Genomic DNA, 16,657 nt, shown 5'->3' with positions numbered 1-16,657 from the left:
TTCAGGTATTAAGCATTTGACATTGCGTTCTTCCCGCGTTTTACGAAGGTAGCACAGGTCTTGCATTGCGTCAAAACACCTCACTTTTTCATAAATGTCACAATTTGTGTACAATATACTTAGTTTTACACGAAGTAGTTACCAATTCCAAGATGGCGAATGTTTTCAGATGTTCAAAACGCGCTTTGATGAGATCAACGTCCTTGTGAGTGTTAAAATGCATTTAGTGATCCATAATTGTACTTACCATCCATTGAGGGAGGCCAAACCGTAAATTGAAAGCTAAAATGTTAAAAGAGAGTTTAGGCCTAATCACTGAAACGAGTGCTGCACCCAGCGCTCAGGCTTAATCAGTAAACGAGTGCGACTTCCTTCACACGATCTAGTAAAAAATGAAGTTAACCGAACCGTAAAGTTCACAATCGATCACTGCTTAGTTCGCGAGTCACGCCTTAAGAACGAGAAATTCTCCAGTGAATAAATTGCATTTATTAGTTTCTGCGTACTGCGTAGCCGGCTGCGCAGAACTTTATTCGAGTGGCAGGGTATTCTGCAGTTAAGCCCCACAGTGTAAAACGTTGAACAGAGTTTTGTGCTTCGGGTTGCGTTGGAGCCACCTGAATTTTTCGGGTGTCTTTTATAAGAGACAGTTACTTAAATTGTCCATCTGCGAGGATCATTTGAATCTTTACAGACACTGAAGTCAGAATGGATTCCTTGAATGATCATATTCCTCCACAGGTGCCTCAAGCTCATTTAGAAGATGATTAAATCAATTAAATTAAATTAAAAAGCCTTACCTTGTTGCCATTGTGGGTCACTTCATTCCCGTGTGGTTTTTCCATTTTTTTTTTTCAATTCCACAGTTGTCAATGGTATTATGAAATCCGGCTGGTTGGTTTTTAGGCCAAGGGTTAGTCAAATTGAGGGTTTTGGGTTACTTTCCAAAAGGTAAAACAATGACCTGCAACAAGTGACCTGTGGAATGTGACCTGCCATATGAAATCCCAAGGCTGCACACTTTATTCTGGGGAGCCCACCAAATTGTGTCAAATATTCCTTGATAAAATAATCCCACCGTTACAATTCTGCATTGTAATCAAGTGGCAAACGACAGATGTGTCCTGACATGACTGCATTGTCTCACTCGTCCAATCACAGTCATACCTCCTTTGTGCTGACAAACTTAAAAAACACATTGAAAAAACGGTGTAGCACTCCAGTTTGTTAAGTTCCAAAGTCAACTTAATTTCCACTTTGCTTGTCCTACCATCTTTCGGAAGGTTTTGGTTTCGATCAAGTGATCAAACTACTGCTTGAGATCACTCGGAGGTCTGCTATTGTGTTGTTGGTGGCTTGAAATAAAAGTTTAATCTTTCCCAAGTATTGATTCCGATGTGCAATTGTAACCGTGGGAACAATTTATCAAGGAATATTTGACTCAATTTGGTAGGCTCTCCAGAATGGAGTTTGCAGCCTTGGGATTTTATAATTATTATTATACTATTGACAACTGAGGGTTATTGAAAAATGGCTCATATCGCAGCGAATCTGGGAAAAAACCAGACAGGAATGAAGCGACCCTCAGTGACAAATAAGGTAAGGCTTTTTAATTAATTAAATGAGAATTGTTTTCATATAATAGACTTAAAGAAGACTTAAGAAGACAATTATTATTATCTTTTTAACTCTTTTATCGGGATTCCCATACAAATCCTTATATTTTTGTTGGCCACATTGGCTTTCCCTCACACTGAGCTTGGGGCATGTATGTGTGGTTCCTCAAATCCAGCGGATAGCACTTGAAGTGTTTGATTGAAGAACAATCTTCATAAACAATAAAGTATATTTATCATATGACCCGTATGGACCCGCACACGCTTTCATTGCAAAACTATTGAGAAAATCCCCGTATGAGGGTCGTACGCGATAGCGCGAGCAGGGCCGGAAAAAGCCGTCCTGCCCTGCTAGGATCGCGTGCGGCCCTCATACGGGGATTTTCTCAATAGTTTTGCAATGAAAGCGTGCGCGCGAGATGCGAACTAAAACAACTTTGTTGCTATATAAATCCCGACTTTTCAGTCAAAATGAGCGGCGTAAGTGAACATTCTGAATTTTGTTACCCGAAAAAAAAAAAAAAAAAAGGAAAAGCGCGGTGGTCATATGATAAAATGCTTATTGAGTATTGACTGAGTTTAGGTCGGGCCGGACAGGAAAATATTTGGCCCTCGGTCATGGCGCACGGACCTCGCTGCGCTCGGTCCGTATGCCATGACCTCGGGCCAAATATTTTCCCGTCCCGCCCTCCCACTTAGTCAATAAGTGCATAATATTTTCCAAATAATTATTGATACACCCCATGTTTTGGAATGGAATGCTGTATCTCTTGTTGCATCAGGAAGCTCAAATCACTCATGACAACACAAGCATTTTTAAATTTTTTTTTAAATCGACCTTAAAATTATTGATTTTCACAGAATTCCTAGACGATTTGAGCAGCACAGTGTTGAGAAAGAACCATTTAAAACAACAGTTACATTCATTACAGATGTTAAAGATAATGATGGTATGAAGAGCTACCCCCCATTTGTGACATCGTACAGCTCCCAGGGATTTAACGTCAAGGGTATTAAAGTTGTTGGCTCAATAGCAATTCTTCCTTCGATATTTTACCATTGGAGGGTAAGACTTTACATTGTTGGATAGAAGTCATACAAATAATATAAGCTATTAAACTGAAATAAAGAAATGTCATTTAACGTTTTCCATATGTGATGGGCAATTAAACATTCTTGTTTTCCTTGTGCAAATTAGCTAGCCAAGTGTTGCTTGAATTCTAATTTGAAAATACTGCTTGCATTAAAAACACATTATTTTTGTTTGGCTTATCTGCATATCTTATTATTCATAAATATGGAGACTTTTTAATAATAATTATTGTTAAACAGTTTGCTCTTTATGAATAAGGTCAATGGAAACATTATAAATTTTTATTTATACCTTGTTTCCCTTTAAAATTTAAGGTAATCAGGAGACATCAATCCATATGGACAGAAAAGTCGCCATAATTATTTTCCAGCTATTGCATCATTTTGTTTCATTTGGTGTGGCTGTTGTTTCCCTTTTTTAGATTAAAAGACCTGAAGATATAACAGCAGAGAGTCTTGCCCTTTTCACAATAATGGAGCCTCCTATCGGTATGTCACTTAAAAGTGGATCACAATAACAATATCATCAGTACAGCTGAGGGATTTTTAAATGAAATATTTTGACAAAGTTAGGTTTGTAGTGTTTGTGTTAGAGTTGGTGCAACTAATGCCCTTGCCAACATTACATCTAAAAAAACTCATTTTAAGCCAAGAGGAATTGAACTAAAGATATTCAATAATTTAAATACTCTAGGCATAAGCTTTGTTTTTGTGTGTACCCTTTTTTAACTTTTTTCCCTATTCTTTGACACTGGGTATAAACCACAAGCAAAACAGGCAAGCTTGGATATCACCAACTTTCATGTAGATACTATGTAATAATTGTACTACTTTGTATGGAGACTGAAGCATGAACGATACCAGTTCTTTTATGATATCAATACACAAGAGTGCTTTTCATTTCAATTGACTTAATAACAAAAGCTGATGATAAATTGCTTCCTTTTCACATGACATCTGGCTACGTTGTCTATAAACAAAGAAATGACAGCTGTGATGGTGTCCCAAGTTAGAAATCCCTGTGGGATTGATCTCTGTTCTTATGTAAAAATTCTCTTTTGTTGGGGTTATAACCCAAGACTTCTGATCTCATACATGTAGGTGAAAACAAAGTATTTCCAAAGCACTTTTCAGTTTTCTTACAATAGTTAGTATGATCAAAGTTTAAACAACAGTTACCTTTATTTTTGGCAGTAAGGATTATGTTTCCTAAATCCAAAGCCTTACATGATCCTTTCACTCATTGTGCTAGCATTGTTTGGAACTGCTTACTTAGCCAGTTAAAGTCCAAGCCTAGCTACTCCTCTTTCAAGGCTAGCATTAGGAAATTCTCTAAACGCATTGACTAATTAAATTACTTTCGGCTCGAACTATATTGCAACCAATAATATCAGTGATGAATTTATGTAAATATTGATATCTAGTTTATTACTGGTTACTTTGATCTGTCATGCTATATCTCTTAATGCATGGTCTAAGTTATCTTAATTGTAATTAATATATTTATTTTTAGATAGTCATCTTACACTTATCTATTTACTTATGTATTATTTGTATTTATAATTATTTACATTGGGATATATTTTTAATTCACCTAGTGTAAAGTAGGTAGCAAGTCCACATCAGCATTAGCTGTCATTTGTTCAACCTGCTAAATATCAAATAAAGGATGTATGTAAGTATGTATGCATGTATTAAATGAGTTGCCAGTACGAATGATAGTCCTATCATTGTCCTACCTTTTTTGCAGAAATTGTTGTTGTTGGAACAGGAGACAAGCTCTTTCGGCTTGACCCAGAGTTACACAGCTACATGAGAAAGAAGCACAATATTCTCTTAGAAGTTCAAGCTACGGTGAGCTGCATTTCAGTACTTTAAAAAAACATCCTAAGGGCTGGGTCACACACCATCCTCAGAGATTTTACAGACACCAATGTAATTATCTCCAGTTCGCCATTGTTAAAGTGCCCCTAACCCCCAAAATATTTTTTTCGCTAAAATGAATATTTGCACCTGTTTGAAACGCATTGCGGCCATTTTTTCCCTTTTCTAACAAATCCTGCCTTTTTATAGGCCTCAAAACTTGTGAAAAACAGAGCATCTTTTTTTCACGACTGAGTCAGAAGGGGAGTCGGTCTATTCCTGATTTGATGTCACAATCTACTTTGCATGCATGTTTACAAAGAGTTAATTAATGCAATGTAAACTTTCTCTTTTCTCTGCCTCCTAATGTCGTCCCCTCCATGAGGGGATAGACCCACTCCTCTTCTGACTCGGTTGTGAACAAGAGATGCTTGGTTTTTCGCAAGTTTTGAAGCAAAAAAAATAATTTGGGGTTAAGGGCACTTAAGGGCATTTTGCTCTGTACGTTAACATTAGTCGATGGAAGACCTTGATATTCATACATGTAGGAAAGGAAAGGAACTTTATTCAAGTGTCAAGTCTTCTAGTGCTGGAGCACTAATTGCGGGCACCGTAAACCGTGAAAGCAACAAATTAAAAGCAAATCAAATCAAATGTTGGTTTCTGAGGAGAGGAGAAAACCAGAGTACCAGGAAAAAAACCTGTCAGAGCAGTTTAGAGAACCAACAAACTCAACCCACCTATGTCGCGGAATCTGGGAATCGAACCAGAGCCACACCACTATGCCAGCCCTGCACCCCACAGGCACCACTGCCTCAAAAAGTCTGTGATAAAGCTTCACATGTGATTGGAAAAACTGTAAAAATTGTTTGAACGATTGAAATACATTGTTTGGAAAACTGAAATGCATTGTTTACCAAGATGTTATTAAATTTCAAGACTGAATTACAAATGTTGGGATGTAAAATTGGTAATAAACGTTATAGTAATGGAAATTTTACCACAATTGCTTGTAATCTCGCAATCTGATTGGCTAATATGCTGTTGTCGATAAGAGTCTTGACAACGCTGTACACGTCATGCTTGCGTCAATTTGTCACGCAAGGTAATAGCCATTCAGGAGTGCCCATTTTGGGAAATAAACCCGTCATATTGCGAGGAAGTTATAGACAACGTTTGCTCTTCCTTTGTGTCATGATTTTGGTCACGCTCTCAACTGAAAAATTGTTGTGGACTCACAAGGTGCCCACGACGTTTTGACCACTCTGATGACGAATATTGTTGTCCATGAGAATACAGACAATGCTGAACCACTTTTAATTTGTTATTTAACAGTTGGTTAGTGGTTTATTAATAATTAGTGTTTGATTTAACACGAGGCAATTAAATTGATTGTATTTCTCTAGGCAAATGCATCAGCCACGTTTAACTTTCTTCTTGAGGAAACACGATTGGTTGGGGCAGTTTTGATTCCGCCAACATCAACTGATGTGCATTGAGTGATTCTTGTCAGCTTTTGTCATAGCAACTGTCAACAGTCTGGCTGGAAGGAATCATGACAGACTGATGATGGGTACCACACAGAAAGCAAGAACATGCCATTGAACATCCCTGAAAAATCCTTTTCTCATCATATGTCAAAACGATCATGGAGAGCTTGGAGAAGTGATCATTCACTGAGGTGCAAGGTTTTGTGTTTAACGTTAAGGCGTAAAGTGGGATAAACTGATGAGAGCATGATAGAAAAGTAATGTGTCTGGGAAAAGAGACTTTGTCCTTGCGCTACACGCTTCTAAAGCCACTCTGCATTCTTTACCACGTCCCAAATATAATACTGCACTTGTTTTATACAACATGATATTGGCTGAAGAGTAGTATTTCTTCGCAGTGAGCGATTGGCTGAAAACCCCGCATTTGTTATAGAATCACAGGCTTGTGTGTGTGTTTCCCGCACTTAGCACCGGTTGCACTTTGTGTTCTGATTGGTTACATGTTAAGAATATATATAATATGTATGAAAGAAAATCTTTTATTTTATAAACACCAATGAAATACCAGGTGAGCGTTCGCGTTTCGTGTTGAAAAATATTTTTCGCTCGAAGAGAAATTTCATATTTCCACGCGGCCACGTATTTTCAGTCTCCTCATACGGTAAATAAATCAAGTGATATACTTAGTATATCGTAAGTATATCACTTGGACTCGCAAATTTATGACCACTGTAGCTCTCAGCTAGTGATAAGGCAAGCGCAGTGTCAGCGTAGCGCAATCACACTGGGGGCGTGGAGGAAAAGGCGTGGTCATATTTTGTTCTCTCTGCAGGGCGTCTGGGCTTTGAGAAAAAGCCTCGGATTTGGCCCTTTTGAAGTTCCTTCGGCACTAAACCACTTAGTTCCCCCAAAGTCAATGACAGGCGATATGTTAAAATCAGGTCAAGGTCTTGAAATTTAATCCCTCTACGAGGCTGCTAATTATAAACGAGTTCAGAAACAAATTCACATGGGACATTTTGACTTCGGCTCACTCATGGACAAAGAGAAAAATAAAAGAGGCATTTTACATCGCACGCTTCAAACCAGTCCTAAATAAACAAGTCCAGTCATTCCACCTTACCCTATATCCCATGGGAACTGGTATTACGTAACCACAAATATAAAACAGTTGGTTTATGCAATTTAATCACTCTGAAGATGATCGCAAGATCGAAAACGTTTAGTCAAACATTTTAACAGTTTTACCTTTTACTATTTTATGAGTTCAGAAACATTTTACAAGTTTTTCGCCAAGCTCTAACACTTCTACTTGTGTTCATGTTATTCCGACCGCTGTCAGGCCAAACTTTCAGAACATATAACGCTACGGACAGTTCAAAGGGCCAAGAGGCGATTAATTCATGCTCGTGGTGGGACTGAAACGGGGAAATCGGAAATTGGCTTAACTATAGAATACTCGGCCCCTACTGTGAACACTTAAAAAATTGCGGCTACGTGGCTACGCGACTACTCTGTTTCGCGCAAACGCACAAACTGTGGCTAACTTTATTTCGTTTCCTTTCGTCATAACAGGATATGATTTGCCGATACACTTTTTTTTGTGGAACGTTCGATTTTCTTTACAAACGGCTTTAGTTTGTCTGTTATGTTACGTGTAACTGTGAACTGTCTGCCTGTGGATATCATTGCTTCTTCGCGAAATCATTGGGCGTGGAATTTGGCGGAAGTGTAATAATTCTCAATTGTTGACGTATGAAATTTCATATGTCATGGGCTCGAGTCCTGCTTTCTGACCCACTGGATTCCTTCGTTCCTGAAGAACAAAGTTACCTAATAGCAGATTCCTCTCCCCCTCACAAATTGAAATATTAACATCCGGTTGATTATTTGCTTAACTGACAACGTGACTGCTTTTATATAAACCGGATAGTTTTATACAGCGCAAACTTAAGTCTGAGTTTAATGTCTGAACACCGATTTAATGCAAATGGTTCCTTTCGACTTACTGTGGTGCATGTCATAGTTATAATGCCCAAACACTGATTTTAAAAAGTTCAGCGTTTGCCGTTCGGCGTTTTGCGAAATACCTCTACGGTACGGGGTGTTGTAATTGTGTGTTCAATTTAGGGCTGCTGAAACACCGTTCCGGTAGCCCTCAAAAATACTCAGCGATATTAAGAAAGCGGAATTGCGCCAATTTGGTTTGCTTTGCTAGCAAATACAAGTTTTGCGGTACCAAAATCAACCGGAAGTTGGCAATATTTATTTCTTTAAAAAAAACGATTAGAAGCCGTAAAAAAATAATAATAGTAAAAAAAAAATCCAGTTTAAGGAATCAGAATTATTACAGGTCTGAGAAATTCCATGCTTGCTGTTGTAATGAAATGTTGCGAGGTCAGGCATTGTCAGTTTTGTTCTTACAAGTTTTGTAAAATATCTAGCCTAATCTGTCTCTGAACTTATTTACATTCTTTCTCTAAGTGGAGGATTTTTCTCTTGGCTAATTGGACTAATTAATGTACACAAACTAAAGTTACTCTCGTTCTCACTCCGGGTATGTCAAAGGGTCAGGCAACAGCTATTATGCAACACTGTCTCACTTCTTTTCCAGTAACGCAATTTCAGGTCTATTGAGTTCGAAGTGATGGTCTGTTTGCGCCTCCAAGTCCCATAGAGTCTTCACTTTTTCGTTTTCCATGGAAGTTTGTACTGGTGGCTAAGTTCAATTCAAGTGAACGGCTATTGCGACCCTGTCATGCCCTCCACTTTTTATACTCCTTTTGTTCGAGTTTCTTACATTCCACTGTTATAGCATACGATTTCCTCTCCTTCTCCTTACAACCATCCTATGGTTGACACATCAGAGCAACTATGAAATACAGATGCCATTTTTGAAGCAGTATCACTGCAGTGGCTCTGCCGCTCGCCGGTAAAAATCAATGTTTATGTAAGGAATAAGGTTTATCGTTGAGTTAAAGAACGAGTAAGGTATATAATCGAGTAGCTCGGCGGCTCCACGTCTCGTCAGTCGTGTCCAGCGTGCTGTCGGGCCACTCTAGTAATACTTGTTGAATTGGACTGCCGAGCCACTGAAAAAACACTAGTTTCAAAAGTGGTCCTGTATTGTATGATTTAGCCAGGGAGGGAGCCTTCAGTTTCTTTCCTTGAGTTCATGTACTTAGTTCATTGATGTTCTTAGCCAATCCCATGACTCTGTCGGGATCTCTCACCTCTTCCGTCTCCTTCATAAACTGTCCAAGCCGGCAAAATGCTTTTCTTCTTTTCCAGTACTTCTTGCTGTCTGTTTTGTTGACGTAGCAAAAACGTGCCAGGCATTCGCTAACAGTCTTGAATTTAACGAATGAAATTATTAAAATTATATGAAATGAATCATATAAATGAACTCAGTGCGGATTTGAAATCAAGTGAAGCTATATGATCTTCGCAGTTATAAGCGCAATTTTAGAAATTGCGAAGAGAAGCCTGAAAAATTCAGGACTGCAACGGGGTTTGACAGATACTTTCATTAAGAAAAAGAGTGGCGTCTGTGAGAACGCCATCGTATCTTATTTCTTTGTTAAGGGGCAACCAACGATAATCTTTGGTGAAATATGTGTTTCACATGTGTTTCACAAATATGTGTTTGACATAGAGTCAAACTGTTCTAAGGACTTCGGTTCTTCGTCTCCAAACAGCTATGGATTTCTTTACTAAAACATCACTTACTCGCGGCCAGGGAAAAGTAGTGCCTTGGTTCTCGGGAGGGATATTGTTGCAATTTTGGGCGGTTAAAAGGGTCACATGGCAGTTTCGGATGAGAAAATGGTTTGCTGGGAAGTTCTTAGAAGGTAACGTCCAGCTAGCAATTTCTGAAATGAAGATATCTTTCCCTAAAATTTTCGGAAACTTCAATTTTCAGCTGAGATATCCGAAACAGATCAAATTGTTCTAGGTGATAAAAACATCTCTTTATACAATCTTTATACATTACAAGGAGCCTAGAAATGTCTTTCAAAAGGCTTTTGGCTTCACTTACTCGTTGGGTGCCATTGTTTGTTCACTTCTCGCGATGTTCACACATCATCCTTGTTCACACGAATCGTGTTGGCTAGCCTTGATTGTTTTTTCGATGAGAGACCTCTCTCCTTCTTTAACACTGGTGAAAGAAGTCCTGATATTTTTGTGCCTCTTAAGAACGTGATGGCAATAATACAACAATTTAGCAGAAAATGCGTCCACTGTGTGAAGGGCTTGGTTTTTGACGTTGCTCAAATGTGACCGCTTTTGTGGATGACTTCTTTCGCCGAACACCGACAATGTGAACCTGTCACGCCAAAACGGAGACTGCAGACTGTGCAGACCGTGCAGACCAGGGTAAAATACGGGTGTTACCCACACTAATATTGAGAGCTAACCGTAAAAAGGCTAACCTGACTATTATTTAGGCCTAATTAGGCTTACCGAATGTTATTTAGGCCTAGTTCAGGCTAACCGAATTTTCATTTCACAGACGGTCTGCACAGTCTGCTGTCACTGTGAACTGTCCTTGCAGTGTGATTCAACTGGGCAGTGCATCTGGACTCCAGAAGTCTCGGATATAAAATGTGACAAATGACAGTGACAACACTTTTATTTGTATTTACAAATGCCAAATATCCACGCATCAAGCTTCGCTTTATTCCTCTGCATAAAACCGCAGACCCCGTACCACACACAACCTTTGTTCATGAACTCTTTATCAGCAGCGCACGGAGTGCTCCAACAAAATTTGGCCGGCTTGGCAGTGGTGTCTCAAAATGGCTTACGCTGTGGGAGGCCACGTAAGAAAAAAAACAGACACAAGTCAAAGGGGTAGTGCTGGATTGATTACGAAGGACTGATTGAAGTGGTTTCTTATTTGTAGAAGGATCTGTGATTACGTAAAGCTGGTGAAACACGGTTCAACACTTGCTGCTGTCGTTCAACAAATGTTGAACAGTGTGTCACGTTCATGCCATGTGGAATGTTGAAATATGCCATTCAACACGTAGAAACGTTGTTGAACAGTGTTGGACGAAAACAGAGACCAGCTCTATTCCGTTCAACACATCTGTGCAACATTGTTCAACATTTGTAAACGTTGCAGGATGTTGAACCCTGTGTCATCGGCTCAAGTATTAAATACGTATTAAACCTATGCCAGTCGTTCGTTCTCTATTTATTTTCTTGACGGCTTTCCTCAATACGTGTGCTCTCAGCATTTTTTTATTTAGCGCTTACTGTAATTTTACGATGTCGGAAATTTTAACACGAGAAAAAGGGGCGATTTAGGTGCTTGTTTTGTTTATTTTTTTTACAAGGAATTTAAAGTGCAATCGTAATGTTTTCTTTTGGAATTTTGTCACATTGTAATCTTCTTATAGTGATGCACTGAAGTGGTGATGATTGGCGAAATAAAGGGAGCTTATTAAGGTCAAATATTGAGTTCACTGTTTTGATTTTTCTATTGCGATAAATGCAAAATCTGGAAGTGGGAAATGTATGCCTTATTATATTTTGGGTGTAAAGGAAAAGGCGTGGCCATATTTTGCGCTCTCTCAGCGGCTCAGAGGAAAGCCTCGAATTTCGAAGTGCCACTGATTGGCCTTTCTGAAGTTAAGCCGGCGCTAAGCCAATCATAGCCCAGCGTCTTGCCCCAAGGGTCGATGATTCCTTATCATAGCGTCGCCAGGATTTTGAAATTCCCCCCTCGGCCATCCTTCAGCTGCCAAAGCTTACGAAGGATCATGGAGGCCTGTTGTTGCTCGCGAGTTCGGAAACAATTTAGAAGGTTTTCGCATGTTTTAAGATTTCTACTCGTCTTTTTGTATCTTCGAGGAGTTGAGAGCCAATCTCCATGTTACTTCGACCGTGATCGCACGCTTCCGAGAAGATGCATGCCATCTTTCGGGAATGCAGCTTTCACCAAGCCAGTTGTATCTAACAACACTTGTGGGACTCCACCAAGCGAATTTTGCGTACAAACGGGTGTAACTTCGCCCACGAAGGAATGCACACTTTGTGATGCATCGGACATTAACTACCGCCATCCTGCAGTTTACATCACGGACATCAAAAACGATCAAAACAGAACTTGGTGGCAATCCGAGACCATGCTTGACAACCCCGACAAACCTGTAACCCTTACTCTTGATCTTGGAAAGAGCTATGATGTGTCTTACATCAGAATTCGTTTTCGATCGCCTAGACCCGAATCGATGGCAATTTACAAGCGTACGAGCACATCCCCTAACGCTCCATGGATTCCTTATCAATACTTTTCGGATTCGTGTGAAAAAACTTATAAAGTACCAACGAAAGGGATTGTTGCGCTAGAGAATCAACAAGTTGCCTTGTGTACCGACGAATTCAGTGGTATTTCTCCCTTAACCGGAGGAAATGTCGCGTTTACTACCCTGATGGGCCGGCCCGATAATCTGAATTTTGATGACAGCCCTTCGCTGCAGGAATGGGTCACAGCCAGCGCAATCCGAATAGATTTGGATCGAATGAATACGTTCGGAGATGAAGTGTTTGGGGATGAAAATGTTTTACGGAGCTACTATTTTGCTATCATAGATTTGGCGGTTGGAGGACGTTGTAAATGCAATGGACACGCAGCTAGCTGCAAGAACTACCAACTGCGAAATGGTCGACTGGAGCTGAGGTGTGTTTGCGAACACAACACTGCAGGTGTTGATTGCCAGGAATGTAGACCAAGATTCAACAATCGTCCTTGGGCCAGAGCGACAGAGGATAGCGCCAACGAATGCCAAGGTTAGTATAGATTTTTCTCTTCCTTGTTTTGCATAATATTTGGGGATTAATCTCTTTCTCAGTCGGTCCGCGATACGGGGACTCCAGATTGTGCCCAAACGTTTTTAAAGGACTTCCGGTGCACCTCAAGCTGATTACGTACACCGATTAGGGGTCTGGCATGAACTTGGTTTTTTTGTAGTCTCATCCTGTTTAAGACGTAAAGAAAACATCTTTTCGCCAGCAAATGATGCCTGAAACTTTGCAGGTTTTCAGCAGTGAGATCAACCGGAAGTTGAGATCTTCCTAGATTTGCGAGATTTCGTGCGGTTTGGTTTCGTGACCAGGTGAAGAAATCGATTGAAAATGCTTTTGTTCTTGAGGACTGAAGGAATCTAGGATTATTTTCTTACGGTCAAAACACAGTTCCGGTGAGGTCTGTGTTTGGTCTTGTGTTAAAATATAGCAGTGACGAACGCAGAGGGAAATTTCGACCAATTTCCCTGAACGTAAGGTTTTTTTTCATGTCTGACTTGAGGTTAATAGATAATGTATCATATAACGTATTTACCGAACTTAGCCCACACAGTATTCTGATATGAGAAGAATGGCTTTCACAATTACTAGTGGTTACCATGATATGCCATGTGCTGATAAGGGTTCAATCAAAGATGAAGTCTGGTTTGTTTCGTTAGTCAGGTTAATGATAGAATAGAATACTGTGGGTCATAGATATTTTCACGGCACTAAAATAATAAGAAAAGCATCTTTTGTACTTAAACTCCTTCTTCAAATAACACCGCAAAATGCTTACAATAGTGATCAAAGGTGACACGCTATTCTGTTGTTACTCAGATAATTCTAACAGCTGGATTTCATTTTACTTGTAGAAAATGTGATTTTCTTCAATTAACCCAGTCATCCCTGAAGTGGCTCCCATTGAGGAGTAAAATTGCCTGTTGTTAGACAGTGTAAAAACTCTCACTCTCAGGAGTGAACGAGTTAATCAGGTTAAAAAACTTGCAGAAAGTTGAATTACCCACCAGGGACTAAAGGTTTGCATTCAACTGCATACAAATTACCTTGTTTTGGCAACCCAAAAAAAAATTCATAAATCACTTCTACGTTGATCTTTTCCCGATCTGCTGCCAAATTTCTCTGGGTTCACTGTACTTAACATTAGAGATGGATACAAGAGGGATTGAGAGATCTAGTTGTATAAAGTGACATGAACATACTCATTTAAATGATGCATCCAAAGATTTGAGAGGAAGGGTTGTCAAAATTAGTGAAATCACATCAGTTTAGTTTAAACCTAATTTTTCCTTGCCATTAAGTACGATAATTTAGTAAAACGATAATTATTATATTAACCCTTTCACTCCTGTGGGGTTCCCCATTGACGAGTAACATCGTCTGGTGTTAGACAGGGTAAAATCTATAAGTGTCACTCTTGGGAGTGAAAGGGTTAATAAATTGAATTTTTCTTCACTGGTCATTGCATGACCATTATTTTAACTTATCATTGATTCCTTGATTGTTGTTTTTATTTGTCAAATTTGATATTGGCTAGTATGCAGTAGATAGGGGGCTAGAATAGTGTACTTATATATTTTCTGGACCGAATTTCACTTTGGTGCCAAATTCAACTCCACCCTGTCAACTGGATGCTTCCGGCCAGTTGAAGTTTGTCAGCATGTTTGATTTGTGTGTATTTGTTTCTCTGCCAACTGGTTGTTAACCAGTAACTGTTGTTGTAATAGTTATTAATACACAAATTAGACAGGAAGTATTTCAAAGACAAACTTACAACAAGTAAACCATGTGGTTCTTTATTCCCTCCTTCCCACGCATCTCCTTCCCCACTTCAATCCTTCAATGCATGAAATTCCCCTTTTTCATGTATTACATTGTAAGTCACGCAACACATAACAACCCCTTTTAGTATATTCATGTAGAAAATACACCAAGCAAAATATAAATAATCCTTTTTTGTTATTATTAGCATTATTATTATTATTATTATTATTATTATTTGGTTTTTGACTGGTATTTGAGATGGTGACACCAAAATGCAGACTACAGACTGTGCAGACAGTGCAGAGCAGGGGTAAAATATGGAGTTACTGTCACTATTATTGAGAGCTAACCAGATTGATATTCACGCTAACCGAATTTTCATTTTACGGACTGTCTGCACAGTCTGGAGTCTGCATTTTCAGGGTCCCTGTTTGAGATGAGTCTTAGAGGAAGAATTATTTGTGTATGTTGAGGCTCTGCCGGGGTAAATTCAGACAAGCGACATGGCCTAAAAAGTAGCGACAGCACTTAAAGTGAAATTGCAACAAACAACATCCTTTCTTTAAATTTCCGACAGCAACGTGAAACATTGACAAACTACCGACACAAGACCTTTTAAAATTCAGGCGAGCGCCACGCCCCCCCCCCCCCCCCCCATCCTTCCTTTCCTTGGCAGGGCCTCTATGTGATATTTGCTCCATTCAAGAATAATACAGTTGGTTGGTGCAAAGAGAATGCATTGGCAATACAAAATGCAAAAAAAAGGAATGGAGAAGGGCAAAGTACAATGTATATATCTTGGAACTAAATACGGCCCTTTAACCATCTTAAGAAAATGATGATAGTAATAATCATGTGTGCCTGGCAATGGTTTATCTGGCGTGTACCATAGAGTCAGCTCTCATTATAGCGGACACGCTCTGGGATGTCAGTTAGTGTCTGTAACAGCAGGAGTCAGTAATAGCGGGGTGTGAGAAAAAGAGTGCTGTTATCATGCAATAAATAACTTTTACTATGTCTGTAAAGTTACTTTAGATCTTTAATGTGTTAAAATAATGTAGTTGGACAAACTTATCAACTCTACCAAAACTGCAAGGCTTGATCTCTCCTGAAGAGAGTAGCGACAGCACTTAAAGTGAAATTGCGACAAAGAACATCCTTTCTTTAAATTTCGGACAGCAATGTGAAACATTGACAAACTACCGACACAAGACCTTTTAAAATTCAGGCGAGCGACACGCCCCCCCCCCCCCCCCCCACCCCCCTTTCCTTGGCAGGGCCTCTATGTTATATTTGCTCCATTCAAGTATAATACAGTTGGTTGGTGCAAAGAGAATGCATTGGCAATACAAAATGCAAAAAAAAGGAATGGAGAAGGGCAAAGTACAATGTATATATCTTGGAACTAAATACGGCCCTTTAACCGTCTTAAGAAAATAATGATAGTAATAATCATGTGTGCCTGGCAATGGTTTATCTGGCGTGTACCATAGAGTCAGCTCTCATTATAGCGGACACGCTCTGGGATGTCAGTTAGTGTCTGTAACAGCAGGAGTCAGTAATAGCAGGGTGTGAGAAAAAGAGTGCTGTTATCATGCAATAAATGACTTTTACTATGTCTGTAAAGTTACTTTAGATCTTTAATGTGTTAAATGTAGTTGGACAAACTTATCAACTCTACCAAAACTGCAAAGCAGTCATTGGGAATGGAGCGCAAGGGCTTGATCTCTCCTGAAGAGCCGGGAAGAAAAAAGCGGAAGCTCAAATGTAGAAGTAGGGACTATTGTGCAGACAATTATGGAAAGGATGGTTAAAATGAACATTTCAGAAGTCTTTTGAAGTGTATTTTGACAAATTACGAAAACAGGACTGTAATTTTACGTACCGGTTATTATGTTACATGAGAAGTACATGATGTCTGCATTATCGAGAGGGAAGACAATAAAATTGTCATTTTGGTACCACGAAAGTGTCGATAATTCCATAATAGTGAGAGTCCCTAATAGCAGAAGTTATTTT

General features: G+C 39.3%; 2 protein-coding genes across 2 annotated transcripts in view; both read left to right on the top strand.

Moving 5' to 3' along the window:
• The first annotated feature begins 7 nt into the window (after positions 1–7).
• Positions 8–6,628, top strand: LOC138025814 (NADH dehydrogenase [ubiquinone] 1 alpha subcomplex assembly factor 3-like). Its single transcript, XM_068872974.1, has 5 exons — positions 8–205; positions 2,478–2,682; positions 3,131–3,197; positions 4,459–4,562; positions 5,978–6,628. Exons 1-5 carry the CDS (start codon positions 153–155, stop codon positions 6,068–6,070), a joined length of 522 nt encoding a protein of 173 aa, XP_068729075.1. The 5' UTR covers positions 8–152; the 3' UTR covers positions 6,071–6,628.
• A 145-nt stretch (positions 6,629–6,773) lies between these two features.
• Positions 6,774–16,657, top strand: part of LOC138025800 (laminin subunit gamma-1-like) — a 27,847-nt gene continuing 17,963 nt past the window's right edge. The window contains exon 1 of the mRNA XM_068872962.1: positions 6,774–12,859. Within this exon, the coding sequence (XP_068729063.1) occupies positions 11,749–12,859 (1,111 nt within the window). The 5' untranslated portion in view covers positions 6,774–11,748. The remainder of the gene's footprint in view (positions 12,860–16,657) is intronic.

This window comes from Montipora capricornis, chromosome 2 (assembly GCF_036669925.1).
Source record: "Montipora capricornis isolate CH-2021 chromosome 2, ASM3666992v2, whole genome shotgun sequence".
NCBI lineage: Eukaryota > Metazoa > Cnidaria > Anthozoa > Scleractinia > Acroporidae > Montipora > Montipora capricornis.
Note: the sequence above shows the minus strand (reverse complement) of the source record. Positions and strands in the feature narration are given on the sequence as shown.